Source organism: Triturus cristatus, chromosome 8 (genome assembly GCF_964204655.1).
Source record: "Triturus cristatus chromosome 8, aTriCri1.1, whole genome shotgun sequence".
Taxonomy (NCBI): domain Eukaryota; kingdom Metazoa; phylum Chordata; class Amphibia; order Caudata; family Salamandridae; genus Triturus; species Triturus cristatus.
The window spans coordinates 1,151,390,828-1,151,415,385 of record NC_140591.1 but is presented as its reverse complement, the minus strand read 5'-3'; the positions used below and the strand labels follow the sequence as shown (position 1 = coordinate 1,151,415,385).

The 24,558-nt window shown below is 45.9% G+C and overlaps 1 protein-coding gene across 1 annotated transcript in view; it reads right to left on the bottom strand.

The window, feature by feature from the left end:
- LOC146805524 (interleukin-1 receptor type 1-like) overlaps positions 1-24,558 on the bottom strand; it is a 356,975-nt gene that overhangs the window by 80,914 nt on the left and 251,503 nt on the right. The window contains exon 8 of the mRNA XM_085623806.1: positions 3,916-4,064. Coding sequence (XP_085479932.1) covers positions 3,916-4,064 — 149 coding nt within the window. The remainder of the gene's footprint in view (positions 1-3,915; positions 4,065-24,558) is intronic.

Below are 24,558 nucleotides of genomic sequence, written 5' to 3'. Positions count from 1 at the left end.
AGACATAACATGCAGGGACCTCACACTCACACTGCTGCCCTCCTATAAGCATATCACCTCAAACTGCATTCAAACAGGCATATGCCTCACTCTGAACTCTCAGACGTACAGCCTTCAACCTGTAGACCAATTACCCTGCACTCACATAATGCCATATAAACCCTGCATTGACACAAGCACATCCCTCACAATGCACTCACAAAACATGGTAACCATCTTGCATTCATTCAAGCGCACTTCTCACACACAGACACACTGCTCAAGAGGAAAGAGCAGTGTTTGGAAAAATGGTGGCATAGCAGACACAGGTTGAGTATCCGGTGCATCGGTCCATTGGTGTAAGTCGATGCTCTAAAAGTAAGTTACACTAAAGCCTGAATGCCCACTGAGGTTATCTAATCTCCCATAATTTACACTTGGATCAGCACTGCAAACTATGTGTGTCTGATCTTTGTGGACTTTTGCAGTGAATAGTCTTGGCATAAAGAAAAAGTCCCACTTTCATTCTTAAAACAAGGGGGTGTTTTATTTTTTGTAGCGCACAAATATGCCAAAATAAATAAAGAAAGAAATCAAGAAAAACTAAAAGAAAATATGCCAACTAATTGTGTAACGTATGTACTTCAATAAAACAAAAATGTAAAAGTACAGCATAGCACCCGTCTGCCGTTTTGGAACAGTAAAAAAATGACATAGTATGAGGAATACCGTTTCACGATGGTGGCATGGTTTTGCAGCTTATAGCAGTGATGCCCGGCACTCTGCATAAGAAAGTTGCAGTCCAGTACCAATGGAAGCACAGCTGCTGGTACTCTCACTACTCAATTAGCATAGTCAGCATTTGCAAGTGAGCTGCAGGGGGTCGAACTGAAGGAAATATCCTGAGGTTGGACTTCTCTGGATGCATAGTAACACAGAATAAGAAGGCAAAATATTGTTTCTCAGGCTACCTGACATCCTGAAGACCAGAGGTTGTCTACTAGGCAAAACCAAACATTGGCGAAAAAGTCCCTGGCTGTTGAGGACTAATCCACTGACCAGTTGCATATATGCTGTTCTGAAGGGCTGAACGAATATGTGAGAAACACGCTGTCTGATGGAATACTGAAGTGAGTTTACCTAAATTCAACTTTACTGAGCAAGACTATATATATTTTGTTTTTGAAAACCGAAGGCTGTTAAGACAGCTAAACCTGTTTTTTTGGTTAGGCCTTAAACAAACAGAAAGGGAATGCATGGAGATGCAGCACAGGGGGTCATTGGGTCACATGCATAAGACATACAGCACTGGCTAAGAGCTTCACAATCTTCCCTGAAAGACATGGACAAAATGTGTTACTGCAGGGCCCATGCAACCTTTCTTCAAAGACATGAAGCAAGAGTGGCACTTGGCAGCACTATTTAACATCTCAGTTAGATACACAAACAAGCAGTATTTCAGATTTTGTAGGAGTGTAGGGAACGACACTGGGGTGTATGAGTGCAAGCTTGACTCACATGGGTAGCAAGATTTCCACACGCAAATCAGGTACAGCACCAGGCAGGAGTACACGCTTCCTTTACAGCCGCAGAACGCATACTGAGTTGGTCAGAAACAATGCAAGCTTTGCTCGCATGCACAGAACATGGACACCATCTGCAACAGCAGTTCACACCAGAGTGTAAACACACACACAATGTGCATTATTTGACAGCAGTGTAAGTTACCCTCACACATATCACAGACACAAGATAGTCATCGGCTGAGATATTCTAACACAAAAAACAGGTATCACAAAGGCAGCAACATCTAACCTTATTTCAGACATTGAATACCCATACTAAAGTACAGAGGTGGGTGAGCCACTAAAGGCTCAACTCAGATGTGAGACTCTGATTCAGCTCCAGGTCCAAATGATCCCTTGAGCCCTAAAGGAGGTGAGCTTTCTTGTGGCTTTTGCCTGCTACCCACACTTGAACCTCATGCACCATGAACAAAAGACAAAAGCATTGAGCTTTGATGTCAAACAGGAGTGAGAAATGGATACCAAACTAGAACCCGAATTACACCATGTGAAACTGGAAAACCAAAAAATGGTCCTGGCTTGGCCACATGACCAAATTGTGTAATTCTAGGCCATTATTTTAATTTATCATGCTTCCTAATTTTTTCATAAACCTTGAAATATGTGAGGGTGTGTGCTATACAGAAATCTCTTGTGTTTGACTTAATGGACTATAATGTTGCTCCCTTCACAATAAGAATACTGTCCATATATAGGGTGCAGATAAAAACGGACTTGCCTCTTAGGTCACTATAGGTATTGTCGTCAAAGTGTGGGTGTGAGGGCATGATTGTTTCTAGGTTCATGTAAAAAAAATATACCTTTGTGAATTTTGAAGACACTATCATATTTTCACATATGTGTTGAACAATTTCCATGCCAAATGTTCCTATGGAACAGCTTGTGCCTGGGCTCTTAGACTGCCAAGACAGACCGTTAACTCTGCTCTTCCTGTTACTTTGCAGGCTCGCCCACCTCTACTCAGTACTGTGCATAACAGTTATTCAATTCCCTCTCTCTCAATCTTGCTCCTGGGAGTAAAAGTTTGTTTTCTGAGATTCTGACCAGTTTCCACTGGTCTCAAAAGGATAACTATTCCTACTTATGGTTTTAATAAGGAAACAATGTGCATTAGAAACTTCAAGAAGTTGTGTACCATTACCAGTGCATTTTTGTTAGCATAAAATGAAACAAACACTGCTCAAATAATTGGTTTACCCAGTTCCATCACTCTGTCTTAAGTAAACAATGTTCTGCCATTGTCTGCCCTCCACCCATAAGGCTGTACACAGTGATTACTGTGACTGTCTTGTCTTCAGGAGCTACCCAGAAGCATGAGCATAACTTCTTCTTTGACCTCTGATGTCATCAGGCAGCCAGGGCTGAATGGCACACAGTGCATTTACAAAAGTGAGCATTCGCACTGTGCTGCCATTCGGTGAGGGACTCAGGCGGAGCTAAAAGGCAAGCTCCCATGGCCCTACTAGGTAGCGGGGCTGGAACAATTTAGAGACAGGTGGTGTTGCCATCAATGTTACATCACTGAACTCATAGGGATTCTGAAAAATCTAAGCATCACACACAGAACAAGTGTCGCAAAATGAGCCACGCCCATTCAGCAGGAAATTGGTAAGGGTGTTGAAGTTAGAAACACACAGTCACAATTATATTACTAAAGCATGGTGTGGTAGCCACCATCATTTACAGACAGCACATTTTTCATTGAAATTAGACATACAATTTTACTGATAAAGATATATAGCGCACAAACGATGTGTGGGAATTGAATTTCAGCGAATATTTGTGATTTGTGCATCACCAAGTAAAGTGTCTTGATTTGTTTTGACCCCATTAAAGTCTTTTTTTCCATCACACTATTGATTTAGAAAACAAAAATCTTAATGTGTGCTTTCCTGTTTACTTCTTTTGAAATAGGTACAGTTCATTTATAGGTATTTAAATGCTGATGTGCGTCGACGCAAACAGAATCCTACAGCCTCTCCTTTCACACCAGCAAGGTTTTCACATAGTTCACTTTACAAAATCTTCACACTTTGCAGTAAGTGAAAGAAAAGTAAACACCAGTCTTCATTTCAAAAGAATAAGGAGCAATTTGTAAGAAGACTAGACTGACATTAGACATCTGTCTTCAAACGAACAGCAAATGTTACACAAAACAAAAAAACTTAAAGTCCTCTTTAATGCTCCTTCGCAGCTCCATCATGGCTATGTAGGCGACCTCAGTGCACAAGAGGCTGTTGTAGTTGGCCCCCCCCCCCCAGCACTGGTCCCCGGTGCATTACAACAGCTGCACCCCTGGTAGCTCCGCCCCTGTCCCAAGAGACCATTTTAGAGGGAAGGCAAGACATACCTGGTGGTTGTAACATAATGTATGCCTTAGATGTACTAGTCAAACTTTGAAGATGACAGACAAACTTAATTTCATAATCGTCTCTTTCTACTGCTGGGATGTCGAGGATCAGGGTTTGCACTCTTGTACCATCTGCTGAAACGGAAGAGCTGTGGAAGAAATGAAGTAACCTTTAGGAACTTGTGGTCTAGATTAATTTGTGCATTTTAAATGTTTCATTTAGGAAAAACAATACAATGCTATATAAAACCCCTACCATGCTGTAAAGTATGATAGAAATATATATTTATTTACTATTTATGTTTTTGATGAGTGTGCACCTGGTCAGTTCAAGCACCGGAGGGCCACAGATGGGCAGGTTAACTAGCACACTTAAATTATATTTGGACAGGGGGCAGGCTCAACAAATGTGCATTACAGGAAAGCACCGGTAGATGGTCCCATATGGTAAGAATTAAGACAAGCAACATGACTTATGAACCCAATAAACGCTAAACAATGCACAAAGTATGCTACATGGATGCAAATACAGAGGAATTCAAAGGTTTCTTTGGGCACTCCTCAAAACAAGGAAGGTGGGACCCACCATTCTGTTTAAGGGTCCCATCCCTTCTCAACACATAATCCAGACCCATCACCCAGCTGGATCATCATCACCCACTATAATTCCAGGCCACACTCCCACTTGTCTTGGAGCTTATTCAAAGATGAGCAGGTGGAGGCGGTCTCCACAGGTAACACTATTCTTTAATCCAACCTGGAGTTTCCACTTCTCAGAGCAAGATACCAAATGAAGGGGGAAGGGGAAAAATGGTGGTTGGCTAAAAAGCCTGGTGCTCTCCAGGGGCATATATTTATAAAATAGCTCAATTTATTTACAAATATAAATATACGCCACCAGAAATCAACAGCGTATCTTTTCAAACTGTGCGGCTTTACCTGATGCGGATTTCCTTGGAAGCTGTCCCGGGTCCCGGCGTAAGGGAGCAAAGCGTTGTGACTGCGGTGGATGCAGTACTGCCGCTGGGGAGTGGACGGAGGCAGCCTTGGGACATCGGGACCACAGAGAATGTAGCAGGCTGACCTGACCAGCGGAGTGTGGGCGGAGGCAGTTGCGGTTCGTCGGAGCTGCCGGAAAATTGCAGCTCGAGTGTCTTTTCGCTGCAGGAACACGGCGGTTCTCTATAGGAGAACAACAAGTGCACAGAGCGATTTGGAGCCCCAAAAGGCGCTGATAGCGCCTGAGCCTACAAAAACTGAGTCGCCGGGTCTAATGGCGTGCATGAGTGCGGGGTGCACAGTGTGGGGGCCAAAGTGAAAGGCAGGACGCTGAGGTTCAACTCCTAAGCAGTGGTAGTGGCAGTAGCAGTGGCAAGGCAAGAGGAGAGAGGTTCCCCCCTGAAAACTTAGAAAATACAAGATCAAGGCTGTTTTGACCATAGGGGGATAAGCTATTGTATTAGGAATATGAAACTAACGGTCAATAATTAGCGAGAGCCAGTAAAACGAAGCGCAGCACTGAATCCCATAATGGTAAAAAAAAAGGGAAACCCACAAACTCAAACCAAACACCAAGCTGCCCCTGCCACACACCGCAAAACCAAATAACAGGGTAAAAGTCACACCCTCCCTAAGATCCTTTTTTAAGATAAAGAGCAGGATAGATCTAATCAACTGTTAAATGAACAAAAATGAAGCCCTATCATTTAATCCAGAGAGAAGAGAAATTAAAGGGCACAAGAAACATTACCATGAACAGATATCAAGTCTTAGCGACAAAAGTTTCAGGCGAAGAAACCATTTCAGATGGATCATCCCAGATAACCCAAGCACAAAGCTCACAAGATATAGTGGGACATCCGGGTGATGGAAAGGGAGTTCCAGATACTGAAGGAGTGCAAATAACGACGGAGAAATGGTTTGAGTCACTAATGAGAGAGATGAGGGTGAATTTTGCCACATCTGAAAGGAACCAAACAAAGATAAAGGAGAATTGTGGTTCTCTAGAGGCCAAAATGAATATCTTAATGGAGCGGGTGGCCACAGTCGAAACATCCCTAACGGCTGTAGAAATAGAAGTGGGGGCTAATCAATTAGAAATCGAAACTTTGGAGACAAATGATAAGAACCTCAGGGAGAAGACTGAGGGGTCTATTACAATGGCAGGCGGACAAAGTCCGCCCACCACCGTAACGGAATGCGGGACCACCCGCCAGGGGTGCGGTGGTCCCACAACTGCAATTAGGATGCCACCGTGGCGGTGGCATCCCCCATTCCCATCATTGTGGTGGGCGGTGCTCACAGCACCGCCCGCCACAATGCTGGGAATGCAGATTGTACATTGGCATGCACAAGGTGACAGGCACCGCGCGGTGCTGGGCACCTTGTCCTTGCCAATGCAGGGGGGTATCATAGGTACTCCCCATGTGCAACCCCATCCCCCAACCTCCTGGGGGCCTGCAACGGCTGATCCGACATTTCCAAGGCTACTCAGGATAGGGAATGGGAGCTAGTGCAGGAGGTAAGATCCTTGGGGGCAATGATCCAAATGCGCTTCCCGGCCAACTTATGAATCATGTGGAGAAATGAGATGCACAATATAAGAGACCCTAAGGAAGTGGCGTCACTCATAGAACAGATGAAAAAACATCAACAGTAAAAAATGTATAAAGAGCAGTCTGGAGAGCAGTGTGCTCAAAAGGGTTAAATGTGTCGCCCAGAGGAGAAGAGGGGATATTTTTCCCAGGGAGACTGGGTGGGGTAAGAAATGAGGCTGAGACATGAAACCAGTTTTAAAAAAGCATGCATGGGGTGAGGGAACAGAAGGGGAGAAAAAAAAAGTCTGATTTGTGCACATTTCTGGAGAATTAGACCAATAGATTGGCGGAGCAATCTCTGCTTTGACCCAAAAAAGGTCAATGTCAATTAAGATACTCTCATGTAATGTGAATGGCCTTAGAGTTAGAAATAGAAGGCAGAAAATTATGGAGAATTTGAAAACGGTAAATAGTGACATCATAACATTGCAGGAAACTCATTTATTGTAAGAAGTATGGCCAGATATAATCAAGAACAAAAATGGGTGGATAGATACATTTGCACTGAACAAGAAGATTGTATTAAGGGAGTGGCAATATTATTTAAAAAATCAGTCAAAGTAAGGATAGAGACAGTAAAAACAGACAAAAAAGGGAGATGGGCCTCCGCAAAGGTTAAAATACATAATAAAGTATACACAGTGGCAGGATATTATGGCCCTAATGTGGACGATCCCTCCCCCCTACAAGCCCTGTATACACATTTATTGGAATTTCCAACACCAGTTATACTGGGCGGGGATTTCAATTTAATTATCAATTCGAGAGAGGATAGAAGACCAACAAGAAAGACGTTAAAATTACCCAAAATGAGGGAATAGCTAGAGTATTACTTGAAGGATTTAGGGTTGGTATATTCTGGAAATTGAAAGGAGATACGAAAGACAAATTCACCTTTCATAATAAGAAACATGGGCATGCCTCCCGGATAGACTTTTTTCTGGTAGGTAAGGGTCTGATACAAAAAACAAGAAAGTAAAGCGTCTCCCAGCCCACTTGTCCGACCACTCAGCGGTCCAAATGGAGATTTTGATGCATAAATTTCCTTCTAACACAAGATGGACACTGGATCGTACTATTCTAACAGACTCAAATATCAGGGACAAATTGAGAACGGATTCAGAAGAATTCTATACACTGAATGGAAAAGAAACCTCTCCTCAGGTGACATGGGATACTTATAAAGCTGTTATCAGGGGGAAATTATTAAGCCTAGCGGTTTTCAAGCATAAGGATATGAGGAATAGAATCGATCAACTGGAAGATGAAGTACAAATACAAAACCTAGGTAGGATGATAGCAGAGGAAATGACCCCCCAAGAAGCTAAAGATATAGCGAAGAAATTGGAAGAAAAGAAGGGGGCCTTATCGGAATTCCTAGATGCCATAGTCAGGAACAAATGGGAAGTTTGTAAATTGGCCTACTTCGAGTATGGAGAGGGATGTGGTAAAATGCCTGCAAGGAAAACCAAAAGAGAACAGACTTGAAATAAGATCCCAAGTATTCAGGCAGAAGATCAGATAGATCCCACTTCAGAAGATGCAGAAATTGAGCAGGCATTTAGAAAATTCTTTGATACCCTGTACTCAGAAGAGATAAGACCATCAGTAGACCAGCTAAATAGCTACCTAAAAGATATAACACTCCCAACCCTGAGGCAAAAACAAAAGGGGGCTATTAATGCTGAAATTACGATGTGGGAGGTGGCAAATGCAATAGATAATCTAAAGAAAGGCAAAGCTGTGGGCCCGATGCAATTCCCAACGAAATATACATTATATTAAAAGAGACCTTTGTGCTGCCCTTAACAGTACTATTAAATGGCATTTTTACAGAAGGACAAGAACTTCAGAATTCTTGGGATGAGGCCACTATTAATATACTAATGAAACCAGGGAAAGACCCAAGAGATGTGAGTCCTACAGACCGATATCGCTGTTGAACAGCGATTACAAAATCTATACTCAAATTTTAGCAAGGAGGTTGGGACAAGTAAATGACCAGCTGATACACCAAGATCAAAAAGGATTTATTAAAGGGCAACAGATCCAAGAACTAACACATGAATTAATCAGTGCAATCGATGTTGCAACTCTAGGGAAGGCCCCTCTCTCAATAACCACTTTCAATGCAGCCAAGGCCTTCGATAGGGTCAGTTGGCCATTCCTCCATACTGTAATGGAAAATATAATTTGGGAAGTGTATTCATAGGGGCCGTCAAAACGCTGTATATAAATCCAACAGCTAGAGTTCTAGTAAATGGTAACTTAACAGAAAAACAATATTAATAGAGGTACTAGACAGGGATGTCCCCTATCCCCCCTGCTGTTCAATTTCTATATTAAAGCGTTAGCCAGTATCCTTAAGGCAAATCAAGACATAACTCCCCGTAAAATATCAAGAGTGGGAAAAAAAGGTGGCACTATATGCGGATGATCTTATGATCTCCACAAATAATGTTTTAAAATCAATGCTGGTAATAGAGAATATCCTAGGTCATTTCAGGAAATTATCAGGTTACATAGTTAACCAATCCAAAACAGAAATAATGGAATGGAACTATAAAAGCCACAACCCCGAGGAGGAGCCTAGCGCGCAACCAAGGTGGCCGCGTAGGCACAGGGCTCCCGAGGGCCTCCGCAACCTCTCACGTCTATCCTGAATATATCCTGATTCTATGGACGGGCTTCTATAGGCGAACATAAGCGGAGGTGATACCCGTTGTCCGAATCTAAATTGGACTTCAGGAACCGGGATAGCATTGGCTTCAAGTTGGCGGCCTACTCCTGGACTTGCCCCGGACTCGAATTGGCGTGGTGCCCGGGCGGAAAGTGAACAACAACGGCATGCAGGACCTGGGCTGGTGTGTACCCCGCACTTTCACTTTCGGTTTTGGGTCTCCTCGCTGAAACTGGCTGAGAGACCCTGGCTCGTCAACGACACGTCGATAGTGGGAAGAATGGGAATCCTGACTGGATCTTGGACACTAGCCTGGCCTACACTTCGTGATCACCGAGGCTCATCAGATCGGCTGTCCAGAGATCACTAATCGTGTTGGTGGACGACAGCCTGGGTGGCCCTCAGACAATGGCAGCTAGATCAGACGGAGATAAACAAAAATTCAAGACGACTAGGCGGGGAGGCTATACCCAAGCAAATAACATGGACCGCTATGCTCAGTCAAAAGGATCCCCTAGTGGACTGCATAAGTCACCGGAGAGACCCAAGGAGGACCCGGGATCGTCCATAGAATTAACATTGCAGGATGTCATGGGTGCCATCGACGAGATGAAAGCGGCGGTTAGTCAGCAATTCGACACCTTGGCCCATAAATTGGACACGGTTTTGATCGACGTTAATCTAGTCAGAGCGGACCTTTCAAAAACAAATGAAAAGGTCAAATCCTTGGATCTGAAAACGTCGAGCCTGACAACAGACGTGTCCGACCTGCAAACCGAGGTCCGTAATCAGCGGACATCCAATGATTTATTTGTCCGTCGGCTGGAGGACTTTGAAAGTAGGGCTTGGCGGAATAATGTGCGCATAATAGGGGTGCCGGAGAAATCGGAGGTTCCTGCGGCTGACCTCTTCGTGGAAGACCTCGTGATCAACCATCTTGCACCCAAAGGGTTGAGTAAATTCTTTGCGGTCAAGCGGGCCCATAGAGTTCCAGGTGGTAAGCCGAAAGCGGGCGCTCCCCCACGGCCTATTATTGCCAGAATTTTCAATTTCAGGGACAGGGTCGCTATCCTGCAGGCCTCGAGGGTGAGTGGGCCGACGAAGTTTGAGAACACTAATATAAGTTTCTACTTGGACTTCACACAATCGGTCCAAAAGCAGAGACAGGGATTCATGGGTGTTAAACGGCGCCTGAGGGACATGGAGCTGAAATATGCGATGCTCTTTCCGGCCAGGTTGCGTGTTGAGTTTGAGGATCGGTCACATTTCTTCGATCGGCCGGAGGTGGTTGGAGATTGGCTTGATACTTTGCCCCAGCGACGCAGTCGAGAGGAACAGACTGAGGAGAATGGAGGGGGCTTGACGGGGCATGAGGTTCCCGGTGACTGAACATTGCGATGACACTTCAATACCTTGGTTCGATGTTTCTATTCAGTGCCTTATTTGTACATGCCCGGGGGTTGTGGGGTGCTTATTGAGTCTCTTTCCTCCTCTGGGGTTTCTTTTCGTAGATTAGTCAATGGTAGGGCGACAGGCACACTGCAAGTTGGGGGGGCTGCATGGGCTCACGCAGGGGTGCAGGGAGGGGGGAGTTGTAACGGGAATGTTGGTGGGGAGGGGGGGTTGGGGAATGTTTGAATGTTTTACAAGGCAACGTAACGCTATATGACTGGTGGTTGGGGTCGTGTTTTCTGGGGGGAGGGGGTTGTGCACGAGGCTGGGATGGGGGTAGGGGATTGAGAGTACTCTCATGGAATGTGAATGTGCTTGGGGGACAGGATTAAACGTGGGGTAGTGCTGCAGTTTTTGAAACGGCTCTCGCCAGACATTGTCTTTCTGCAGGAAACGCATCTAATTGGGAATTCTTGCCATGCTATGAATAGGCGGGGATATCGTCTCGCTGCTCACTCCGGTTTCACTTCTGGCTCGAGGGGGTGGGCATCTTGGTTAGAGCCTCTCTCCCACTGGAGGTGGATGATATAATCCATGATGACAGAGGGCGGTATGCTGCACTCGTAGGATGGTGGGAGGGCAGAACTGTCTCGCTGGTTTCTGTGTATGTCCCACCGGGATTGCAGACTGTAACATTTGCTGACTTAGGGCGCATGGTCCTGGGACTCCCGGGGGGGTTCTGGTGATGGGGGGCGATTTTAACTCTGTTGTATTCGGTAGAGCGGATCGTCACCCTCCCAGGGATCTCCCTGGGGCGCAGACCTGGCTGAGTGGGTTTATAGATACCCTCGGACTTATAGATTGCTGGAGGTTACTGCACCCGGGACAGGCGCAATACACTTTCCACTCAGGGGCTCATGGAAGTCTATCGAGACTTGATTATGTCCTTATGCCGGCGGCCCAAGCTGTGAGGGTTAGGGAAGTAAGACATCTGGCCCAGGGTATTTCTGACCACTCCCCGCTACTGTTGCACATGGAGGTCGCCCCCGGGGCTGAGGGGAGGGTAGCGCCGATTAACCCTTGTTACCTGCGTAATCCTAAAATACGGGCGGAACTGGTTAAGTCTCTCGAACACTACTTTAATGACAATGTGGGGTCAGTATCATCTGCTGTCTCGTTGTGGGAAGCCTTCAAAACGGTGATCCGTGGGCAAGCCCTTTCCCTAATTTCCCACACCAAGAAAAGCAAGATTGAGGAGGTGGTTCGCCTTGAGAATGAAATAGCTGAGTTGGAAGGGGACCTGGAGCTGGGTGTTACGAATGATAAGTTGCACGTTCTCAGTCTCAAGCAGCTTGACTATAGAGCGTTGGTCACCAATGTCGCCAAGGTGATGAGTAGAGAGCAACAAGGGCGCTTGTACGATGTGGGGGATAAGGCTGGAAAGTTGATTGCATGGTTGGACAAGAAAGAGAGAGCGAGTCGAGTGGTACCGGTTATTGAGAGAGCGGATGGCACGCGTGTGACTGACGCTGTGGAAATTGTTGAATGTTTCGCGGATTATTTCCGCGAAGTATATTCTCCAGTCTCGGATCGCTCTGAGGATGACTCTCATCTACTGCTGAGAGATATTGCGTTGCCGTCTTTGTCAGAGGAGGATAGGATACTGATGGACGCGACGTTGTCGCCTGATGAGATTGCTTTGGCCATTCGCTCGGTCGCTTCTGGCAAGGCCATGGGTCCTAATGGCCTTCCCATCAAACTGTATAAACTGCGTCCGGACAAGATGGCGCCTCATCTGCGTGCAATGTTCCTTGAAGCACGAGAAGTGGGCTCCCTCCCCTATGATCAGCGTCTTGCCACAATAGTTGTGATTCACAAGGAGGGGAAGTCGCGGGATCGATGTATCTCTTATAGACCTATCTCACTGTTGAATGCGGAGCCCAAAATTCTAGCTAAGGTTTTAGCTAATCGTCTGATTAGGGTCGTTGGCGACTTGATCCATCCGGATCAGTGTGGTTTCATACCTCACCGTAACACGGCTCTGAACCTGAGGCGTCTCCATGGAGTGCTCGCCAGAGCGGCGCTCATACGTGAGCCGGCCATTTTGGAGTCTCTGGATGCGACGATGGCGTTTGACACTCTCGAGTGGCCGTACCTTTGGGCGGCACTCGCTAAATTTGGTTTTGGCCCCGGGTTTATCGGTTGGGTGAAGTTGTTGTATGATGAACCATTGGCTCAGGTGGTAGTGAATGGCAGAGTGTCGACACCCTTTGTGTTGGGAAGAGGCACGCGGCAGGGTTGTCCGTTGTTGTCTCTTCTCTTCGCACTTCATTTGGAGCCTCTGGCTGCCTGGCTTCGATGGGAGCCCTCCTTGCGGGGCATTCGATGGACGCCTGACTTTTAGGACCGCATCTCTCTTTATGCAGATGACATTCTCCTGTATCTCACATCTCCCCGGCAGTCTTTACTTGTATTAGTCGATGTTCTAAACTCATTTGGTCGTAACTCCGGCCTGGTCATTAACTGGACTAAGTCATGCGTCTACGTTCTCTCTGGTGATGCTCCTCTCCTCCCGCGTGGCTGCCCTATCCAGATTTCGCAATCCGGGTTTAAATATCTGGGAGTCTTCATAACATTAGACCCTGTGGCCCGTTATGAGCGGAACTTGCTCCCCCCACTTCAGCGACTAAAGGCCGACGTTTTGGGTTGGTGACGGCTTCCGCTTTCACCGCTCGGACGTGCAGCGTTGTTTAAAATGATGTCACTACCACGATTCCTGTATGCACTACAAAACACACTTGACGTTATACCGGCCCGCTATTTCCGCGAGGTGGAGAGTTTGCAGAGGCAATTGTTCTGGGTAGGGCGATCGCGAATCGCTCTCACAAAATTGACACTCCCTTGGTATGATGGGGGTATTGCACTCCCCGATATCAAGCGATATTATTGGGCGTCCCAACTGGCGGCGGTGAATCACGGGATGTACGGACCGGCCCTGAACCTGGCGTTTGCAATGGATAAAATGTTATTGCCTGGTGGGGATTACAATAGGGCACTTTATTCGAAGTTTCCCGGTGTGCAGTTGACAGGCCCAACAAAGATAGCAGTACGTGTGTGGCATGCTGCGAATGCTGCGATGGGATGGAAGGACCGCCTGACTCGAGCTACCCCGCTGTATGCTTCAGAAAGGCTGGGCTGTTTGTGGAAAACAAAAGGATTTGAGAAATGGGATCTGATTGGACTATGTAAGGTGAGTGATTTTTGGGTGAAAGGGAAGTTTAAAACGTTTGACATGCTGAAAGTGGAAAATAAGCTGAACGATAGGGAGTACTTCCGGTATGCTCAGGTCCGCCATGCGTTGTGTTCGGTTTTTCCTGATGCTACTGCTATCCCGGAATATTCCCCATTGGAGGACAGGGTGCTAGATGGCTACGTGCCTGACAGCACAATCTCCCTGATTTATAAAAAGCTTATAAATGACCGGGCGGATCTGATGACCCACCTGAGGGAGGTCTGGGTAGCTGACGGTTTGGTATTAGACGATGAGGACTGGGTATCGGCGGTGGCCTCCCCGAGGGAGGTGGCAATCCCGGCTCGCCTTCGGCTCGTACAACTGAAGATACTCCATAGAGTGTATGTCACTGGACCCCGCCTGATGCGCATGGGTCTTTCCGTGGATGGTTTGTGTAAGCGTGGCTGTGGTTTGCTGGGTACTTTCCTTCACGTCATATGGGAATGTCCTGAGGTTGCTCGCTTTTGGAATCGGGTGCATGTGGTAATGGAAGAGGTCACACACAATGCTCTGTTACCAGAAGCTAGAAGGTGTCTGCTGAACGTGTGGGAGCCAAATGATTATGATGTGGCACAGACGCAGTGGGCGACTTTGGGGAATATAGTGGCTAAACGCGACATCGCACAGTTATGGGGTTCTCAGAGGTCACCCACGATCTCGGTATGGAAGGAGAATATGGACTGGTGCATGTTTAGAGAAAAGACGGTGTATGTGGCGAGAGGCAAGCCCAGGAAATGGTCTAATGTGTGGGATCCGTGGAATTCTTATCGCGGAGACATCTGCACCCCTCCTCTGGCGAAAGTATTGGATGTTCCTTTGTCCCCCTAGCTGAACATTCCTAATTTGCTATGTGATGAGTATGTTACAGTTTGACTTTTTCTCCGCTCCCGGCGCCCCCCCCCTCCTCTGTCGCAGTCCATTCGTGATTACTATATGAAGGGGACTTTCCTACCCCGGGGAACACGTACTGATACTTATAATTCTCATTGCCTTGTTCGTGTGAAATATTAATAAGTTTTAAATTAAAAGTTGAAACTGTCTTTATACTGGTATTCGGATACAACTGCTGCCTTCACTTAGAGTGCGGACGGACTAACGGGATCTTTTGATTGACATGTCTGTATAACGATGAACTAACTTTTCTCGTACTACTTAGCGGCCGGCCCAAGTGGTTGTAGGCCCATGTCTGTAACTCTTCGAAGTTAAATAAAGGTTTCTTTTTAAAAAATTTTTTTAAAAAAAGCCACAACCCCCTAGTGAAAGAAAGGATATGCTATTTAGGTATGGAAATAGTGAGGGGTATTAATAAAATAGCCCTGATCAACTTTGCAAAAGTATTTTCAGAACTCAGGGGCTTGCTGAAAGTATGGGGGGGCCTCATGCTGTCGTTTCTAGGGCGCTCCAATATATTAAAAATGAAAATTCTCCCGAAGTTTATGTAGATCTTTAACACGGTCCCCGTAGAGTTTAGAAAAGAATGGTTCACTAAATTACAAGAGGAGTTGAGCAGTTTTATATGGGCTTCAAATGGAGTAAGAATAGCGGGGAAAAAGCTTTGACGATTAAAAGAAAAAGGATGGATAGCGAGTCCTTATCTACTTGAATATTATAGAGCTTTCCAACTTAAAAACATGAGAGTATTATTAAAAGAATACCATACCTATCCAATATTTTCACAAGCAATGACATACACAGAAGGTAGTCACTATCTACACAAATGTGGGCACCCAAAGTACTTCATAAAGATAAAGCTTAAGGTATTATGGTCAGCAGCTAAAATATGGTATCAAGTTAGAAGAATATTGAAAATTCCATATTATAGCGTATTTGCACCAAGATGGGCTTCCCCAGGAACTCCAGAGTGTCTGAAAGACATTCTGGCTATCCCACTGGAAAAAGAAGGCATAAAGAAATCGGGACAAATATTGGACGGAAATGTGTTATTGGAATGGAATCAACTTTTAAATAGTACTAAAGGTTCATTAGCAAAATTCAAATATTACCAATTAACTCGCTGGACAAAATCCCTTGACGTGAATGAAACAGGAAACAAAGACCTGGAACGGAAAATACAAGGAAATTAGATGTTTAAAAAATAAGTTTCTATTTGGTATTGGTCATTAATAGCAGCGTGGGAAGACTCTTTCACTCTGTCGACGGAGATTTGGGGGAAGGAGCTGCCATCGCTGGATGCACAGGAAACATGGCAAGTATCAATGTTTATGTGTTGGTATACTATTAAATCCACCTATCTCAGAAAAACATAATTTGTACACCATACACGGAGCATAATGAATGCTGAAAAGACTCTCCAAATTAAATAAACAAAAAACTAAAAGCTTCTCTAAGTGCTGAGAAGAGATTGTGGACAATATACACATGTTTCGGCAGTGCCCCCAACTCCACGGTTTTTGGAACAAAGTGGGTAAGAGCCTCACTGATGTAATGGGCCAAGTAATAGAGGTAAGCACATATTTAGTCATATTCGGGGTTACATTGTATAATGATGGTTTCTCCATTCTAAGTAACAAGCATAAAAACCTTCTGTTTGTACTAATTCTATTAGCTAGACGTGAGATATGTATTAAATGGATTTTTCCAGATCCACAAACTCAGTACGAGTGGCCAACCTTTATTCAAGGGTAAATAAACTAGATTGTAAGTAAGTAAGTAGTAAGTTTATTATGCATAGTTAATTAAAACCAGTGCAAACATTTTACAAAAATTTAAAATAGCATAAAAGTTTTGTTCATTATAATCATCATTTTTAAAAACGTGCAGTAAAAACCCAGAGTAATTGTCCAGCAGCATTTTTTCCCTGATGCAGGGCAGCATGTTCCTTGGCGTCCTAATGACCTTCTACTTGTTGTCTGTGTAGTTTTAGTGAGTTTAACAGTCTGTGCTCGGTCATCGCAAGGAACTTAACATATCTGCAGTTCAGTTTCGTGTTTGCAGGGTTCATGCAGGGAAGCACTGCTTGCCTTCTAGTGCTAGTCCCTAACTGCTTGAACTGGTCCTTTAGGAGGTGTTGGCGGGCTAGCCGAAGCTCTTCACAGAGGCAAGTCAGGTGGAGAATATCGCCCTTTTCTTCATTACAGAGCGGACAGGCTTCTTGGCCTTTGCTCCTGAGCCGTGGTGGAAGATGCTCTCTGCTCGGCAAGACCCCTAATGTGAGATTCAAGAACCACAGTTTTATGGCCTTGGGATAGCCCTGACTGAAGTATGATTGTGGTGTCAGGGTTTTGTATGAGTTTAAGGTCATCCATGCATGGTTTCTTTTTGTAAATGCGGCTTTGTCCTCTAATAAGGAAAGAGATTTTACGTTTTTCCAAACCAGTTTTTTAAAAGTGTTATGCCCAAGTTGCATATCCCAAGTCGCAAGTTGGTTGGTGACCCCCAGGGCTGCCTTCAAGTAAGATCTTGCTTGAGATTCGTCCCTGCTTTGAATGTCTTGCCATAGCATTGAATTTAGGGTGTTAGCCGTGGCCGAGCGGAGTTTGTGGCAGCAGATGATGTAGGCTCCCTGTCTGGCAAGGTCTTGTTTTAGAAAACCAAACTCCAGCCTTATTTGGGCAGGCGAAGTGTAGTGCGGGAGCGAAAACATTATTCTGTAGGCTTTTGTTTGAGTTGTGTCCAGATTCTTAGAGTCTCTTCCTTGTAGTGCCTCGCTGCCATAGCAGATGAAAGGGAGTAGTTTAGCCTGAATAACCTTCAAGTAAGGAGTCAAAATTGGCCCGTCAGATGGTTGGCTAAGTTTTTCAATGAGACGGCAATGCAGATCCCTCTCCTTTTTATTTCTTGTTTATGTTGTGCAAATGTGCTATCTCTGTCGAAGATAACTCCAAGGTATTTGTACTCAGACGCTGGCTCTATTTTTTGGCAACCTAGGGCCCATGGCTTCTGATGTTTGTTCTTGGTGTTGATTGACATGGTTCGGGTCTTACTCAAGTTTATTTTTAGATTGTTTTCCGTTGCGTAGCTATGCATTTGGATCAGAAGCTGCTGGAGGCCGATATAGGTGTGGCTGAGTAGTACGACATCATCCGCGTACAGAAGATTACTCAGAGATTTACCTCCCAGCCTTGGGGAATGTGAGTTGCATGTTTTGAGTAGACTTGGTAGGTCAGCCATGTACAGACTAAACAATATTAGGGCAAGCACACACCCTTGCTTGAGGCCTTTGGTGGTGCAAACCTTAGATGACAGGTGTGCGCCGCCTCCTAGCTTCACTTGCACCCAAGTGTCAGAGTGGAGGAGCTTCAGCATATTGAGCGTCGGCTGTGGTATGCCCCATTGCGCCAATTTCCCCCAAAGTCTGCCTCTCTCGATGTTGTCAAATGCTGCACTGAAGTCGATGTAGCACAGGTGCAGGGGAAGTTTTTTAGTTTTTGCAGCATCTATGATTAGGGAGATAGCCAGAATGTTGGTTGATGTTCCTGTGTTTTTCCGGAAACCGGTCTGGTTCAATGGAATAATCTGATTTGCTTCCGTCCATTGCAAAGTCTCTTCTAGGATAGTTCCCGCAAAGTATTTTGCCTCATTGTCAAGGAGGGCTACTAGGCGATAGTTGTTGGGGTCCATTTTGTTGCCTTTTTTGTATATAGGGACGATCGTCGACCCTCTCCAAGATTCTGAAATTCTATTTAGGAGTCTAACTTCCGAGAATATCGGTTGCAGAATAGTTGCCCATTCTGTGTTTTTTTCCTTAAATAGGGCTGGCGGGATGCCATTGGGTCCTGGCGCGCCTTCTTTCCTGCCCTTACAAATCTGCTTTTTTATTACAGCTATTTGCTGAGTGGCTGATAGCTCCAAATAGTTTTTAGTTTGGCCTTGCTCACTCTTGATCAGAGGTCCCGGCGTTGGCGTGGTGGGGTCTGCCTCTATGTTGTTACCTCTTTGTGCTCCTGTATATTCCAGATGGTCATTAAAGTGACTGTAGAGGTAGTTGATCCATGACTCTTCCACGATGTGCGATCCTAGGTCTTTATGTTGTGGACGCAAGATCCTGTTCATTGATTGCCAGAAGCGGGCGCTATTGCTGTTTTTAGTGTCATATAGTATTTTTGCCCATGCCTCGTTTTCAGCGTCTTTTTTTATCGTCCATTTTATACGATTGAGCTCAGACCTTTGTTTTCTCAGCTCTGCTCGAAGATGTAAATTGTTAGGGACTGATCTTAGCTTCCGTTAGGTCAAGATGACTGTTCTTTTGTGTGACCTTACTTGAGCTCTCGGACCTTTTTTAAGTTGCTTTTGCTAATTTCTTTATGGAGGTTACTTTTTGGGGCGTTCTTAGTTGCCAGTTCTTTTAGCAAAAATCCTGTGTATTGCTCCCAGTGGGAGATGTGCCCAGCTGCATCTGGTTTGTGTGTGTTGTATATGAGGAGGGCAGTTTCAGCCAAGGTGGTTGAGTTAGTTGGCGTGCATTTGATCCTTTTCAGGTTGATCGAATAGATCTCCCCTAGCATATTGTCTGGCTTAATTGCAGTATGCGTCTTAGATGTCAGATGGCATTCCTGGGGACGGTGGTCACTTTCGCCCTTGTCCCCCATTCTGAACCCCCGGATATGTGGAAATAATGCCAGACTGGCGAAAGTGTAATCCAGAATAGAGCTAGCAGTTTGTGAGTAGGTTTCTACTGGAGGAGAGTCAGTCGGAAATCTTCCATTTAAGGCCCGAAGATTTAGATTTTCTAGAACTTTAAGTAAGGCGTTATTTTGATTTTTCCTCCTATGTAGCGGGGAGCTTTGTGGTGGAATGGTGTCAATTTTATTGAGGGCTAAAGCCTCGTCTTCTGCTGATGAACCAAGTAAGTTTTGGTTGAAGTCCCCTGTCAAGAGGAAGAGAGGCTTTTCCATCTGAGTGACATACTCCGTCAATTGGTTGCTGATTGTGTTAGAGTCTTTGGCTCTGTGTTTGGGGTGAACGTATGCGTTGACAAGGCATATCTCTTCTTCTTTATTGCCTAGCTGTATTTTTATTTTCACTGTTAATGTTGTGGATGTGGATGAGTCCATGAGGACTGCCAAAGGTATTGTTGTGGTGGATATGTATGTAGCCAAGCCTCCAGATTGGTGACCGAATCTGTTAGTTCTGACCGCTGCTGTAGAATAGCATGTGAAGCCCATGATATGTTGTGTGGTTGTGAGCCAGGTTTCTTGCAGCATTATTATGTCGAATAAAGAGATGTATTTTTGAAAATCCGGATCGTCCATTTTTGAGTTTAGGCCATTTATGTTCCAAGAACAAATGCCTATGGTTGGTAACCTTCCCTTCTGCTCGTCACTAATTTGTTGGTAGCGTCAGGCCTCTTCGGGACATGTAAAGATTGTGCCAGATAGTATTTCTCTTGTTAGTGCTCGATTTTGATATGATACTCCCCTTGCACAAGCTACTGTACGTCCCCGGGGGCTGTGTGTGTGTTTGTTTGGCAGACTTCCTCGCGGGGACTTAGTGACGGTGAGAGTCCGAGACTGATAGTCCTTTGATGCTATGCCCCGCCGGCTTGTTGTGGGTGCCGGCTCGAATCCGGCTGTCTCCTTCGGCCTGTCGATTGGTCGCTGCCAGGGGCTGATCTCTCTTGTTTTGGGCGAGCTTCCCAAGGCGCCTCTAAGGACGCTGAGGGTATTTACCTGTTGTGACTCTGGTTCCGGTCTTGTCCTCCTCTGAAGTGGTGAGGGGTAGGCTGGTCTTTGTAAAGGAACTAGCTTGATGCCCCATATCTTAAATTGCGCTGCTTCTGCTGCGATTAAGTCGGCGACTTTGCTAGAGCACCAGGTAGTCTTGGTCGCCTCTGGGGAGTTTGAGTTTGTAGCGGGTAGGAATTCGACCGAGATCAAGTCCTTAGTGCTTATCCCCCCCAGGTTGGGGATGCATTCCATAAGTTTAAGAATGTTGCCACGATTTAGCATGTCATGCTGCCCTTGTGACGTATATTCTGGATAGAAAACCAAGATCTCTGTTGATTGTTTTTTGTTTCCTTCCTCCTGGCGAGCTGGTGAACCTTGGCCTGGGTGTGCTTCGTGAAGTGCCAGGTTAGAACCTTTGTCTGGCATATTAGCCATGAATGTTATTACTTTGGTTGGGATTGTTTGCTTTGATATTATTCCTGTTTCAGATGGCCAATTTGCTTGTAAGTGCTCTAGTTGGATTGGAGCAGAGTGGGTGGTCATGATTGGTGTGGCTCTCCTTTGGACTTCGTGGTTTGAGCTTAGCATTGAGCCAGTTGGTCTTTCTCTGGCCCCCTCTTCAGAGTTTAGCCTGAGTGGATGCTTGCTTGCCTTTATTATTGATGTATGTTGATTAGTTGTCGCCACAGGTATTTCCCTCTGGAGAGAAGGTTCCTTGTTTGGCGATGTTAATTCTCCCACTTGGTCGTCGGAGGGCCTTGTTTCGTTGTTCTTGGCGCCGCTTGGCTGTGTGCGCTGTTTGGTCATTACTGCCACATCTCTATGTGTATCTGTTTGTTCCGTTTGATCTCTTGTCGATGGACCTTGTACATCTGTTTGTTCCGTTTGGTCACTAGTCATTGGACCTTGGGGCCTTTGCCCCTGTTGCTTAGGCCGGCTATCGTTTGCTTTTTTCTGCTGTCGAGTAGGGTCAGTGGGCGCGTGGGCTACCACTTCTGTGGTAAGGGCATTGTCTAAGCTAGCCGAAGATTTTTCCTCTGTGGCAAAGAAGATAGGAAAGTAATTTGTCGTGGATGATTCGGAAGTTTGCTTACGCCCTTTTCTTTTTTGTTGCCGCCTTTGTTTTGCGTTAAGTTTTGGGGGTTGGGCCGGTCCCATCTGAGATATCTCCTCGTTTGCGGGAGTGGGATGTTCAGTTGGCTCTAATCCAGATACTTTGCACCTGGAGGCTCCCTCTTCAGATTTAGTTGGGCCTGTTTCCTGTATTGCGTTCCCTCTGTGTCGATTCCTCAGATCTCCTATTAGATCGGTTAGCATTGAGGGTAATGTGGCTAGTTTATCGACAGCTTGGCTGCAATTGCAGCTCAGGTAGGTACTAGTTTGTGCTCTCCTGATCAAGTTGTTCAAATTGCCCAGCTTGTCATCGATGCCGGCTGTAAAGACTGCCAGTGTATTGAGAAGGGTGAGTTGTAGCTCCATTTTCTCTGATTGGTATTGCAGGGCATCTACAGCTAGCTGGATTGTATTTAGCAATGAGCCCCAAGTTCCATTGTTCTGTTCTTTTACCCGCTCTGTCTCCTTAGGAGTGTTCCCGAGATTATTGGTGTTTTTGACTGCCGGAGATGGATCGAGGGATTGGGGCTCTTTATGGTCTGGTATGTAGGTTTCTAGTATCTCTTCCCATTCTTGTGTGTTAAAATAAGGCCCTGTTGCCTTGCCTTCCACATCCTGACTAGAGTTATGGGGGCTTGCTGCCTCCATATCAGAGGAGCTTGTTGCAAGACCGTAGGTTTCCCGATCTGTGTGTGGAGGAGCACATCTGGCCCTTGGGTGCGACTTGATAGGTGTGCTTTGACTATAGTTCATAATTTGTGTGCCCAGCGCCAAGCTGGGAACTCTTTCCTCGGGTACAGCCGATGACGATGTCTGTATGGCAGCCTCTGAATCCCTTACTGTTGGGCACCTGTCTGAACCGTCAGCTGGTTTTAGTGCTGAGGTAGGTTTCACATTGGCTTTGTGCTCATCTACGGGGGGTAGCGTGTCACCTCCCTGGCTGCGTTTAACCTTGTCATCTAGGTCCTCTAGGTGAACGTGTGGGAGTTCCTGCTTGGGGGTTGAGTCGTGTGACTTTCCTCTTGCATTTGAGGTCTCCAGAGTAGTGCAGTGGTTCGTGTGCTTTGAGTTACTGCACTGGTGCGGGTCTGTCGTTAAATTTCCTGTAAAAAAGGGGCTTGCCGCCTCAAGCTTTGGTGGTGACAAACACGTTGGTTTTAGTACAGAGGGGAGCAGTGGAGCACAAATGTGATACTAAAGGGCAAGATGGTGGCCGCGCGGCCGTGTGAGTGAGCAGCTCCGTACCTCGGCAGAGGAGAAACGCCAGGATTACAGTGCCTGAAGGGCGTGTAGTCGGTTGCTGGTAGGGGGATGGTATTGCCAGTTTTTTGGCTCACTTTGGAGGACTCTCTTCTGCTTTACCGGCTGTATTGCCGCCGCAGCTGCTGAGGGTTTGTTGAAGCGGCAATTGGAGGTGGCGGACCCGGACTCGGACTCGGCCCCGAGAAGGAGGCGGAGGCGGGCAAAGCCTCAATCCAACACCGGATTGCAGACAGCTGGGGGGGCTGAGCTGGAGCTGCAGCGAGAGTTAAGTGAAGGATACATCTACTCCGGAGACGTGGAATGAGCGTGAAATGAGCATAAATTTGAACTGAGCAATACTGGTGATTAGGGAGATTGCAACTGTTGCAATTGTTGCTCTGCTCCGCCGGACTGCGGAGGTTTTTTTCTGTCACAGTGCTACAAGCTTGCGGCGAGACTCCCTTCAGCAAGTTTTAAGCCGGGGTTGAGAAGCTGAGAGGATGAGAGGCTGAAGAGCGCCCGGACTCCCGGAAAAAACGTGAGAAGTTTTTTTTTTTGCCACAGTGAGAAGTGAACAATCTTCAAAACAACAAGTAAGGAGGCACACGAAAAACAGTTGCTAATAATGTGAATAACACCAGTGCTAATATAAATAACGCAGTCAGCGCTAATATAAATAACGCAACCAGCGCTAGCGCCAATGCTACTACCAGTGCCTGTGCCAGCAGTAATGTAAATATATCTGGGAGCGCGGATCTCTCCTCCAAACTAACTGATATGAAGGTCAAAGCAATGAGTGGTGCTGGGGGAGGGGTCGGCCTGACCAGAGGTAACAGCGATAATGGTGGGCAGACTGTTAGCAACAACATTCATATTACTTCTATAACGCCTGGGAATTTGGATGCTGCAAAAACACCTGTGCTACATGCAATTTTTATGAAAAAAAAAGGTGCTGCCATTAGCACAAGACCTATTGCAGGAGCGACAGGCGGTGATGGGGTTGATACCAACAGCTCGGCCCCTTCTGAGTGCAGTATCAGAAAAGGAGAAGGGGGCATGAATGGGCAATGTACAGTCACAGTGGACCTGGTAGATACAGACTCTGCATGGTCTGATGGCAAATTTTATTCAATGCCAGATATATCCGCTGTATTGGAGGATGACGGTAACAGTCTGCACGGTGAGTGGGATGATGATGAGGTGGCACTCACAGATGAGGAAGACTTGATGGAGGAATACGGTGACACGACACATTTACCCACACAGATGAGGGGACTGGTGGATCATCAAGACACTGAAGGGGCCTCACAGGAAAAGACTCCTCTTCTACTACCTCTCTGGAAATCGGGGGGAAAGGAGCCTCAACTGCAGGAGCAGGACCAAGATCAAGGCGTTAATGGAGTAACTTTGGACTTAATATATCAGAGCATAATGGCCCACCGGGCTGAGACTAAGGCTGAAAGTAATCGTACTCAGGGTGCAGTTCGGAAATTACAGAATACTATGCGGCGGATGGTTAAGTCTGTTAATGAACTTACCAAGCGGGTGAGAGACACAGAGGAACGCATATCGAGCACTGAAGACATACTCACTAAGCATCAAACCGCGATAGAGATTTTACAGGCCACTAGAGAGGATATGGAGTGGAAAATGACGGATCTGGAAAACCGCGCACGACGCAATAATCTGCGTGTTTTAGGG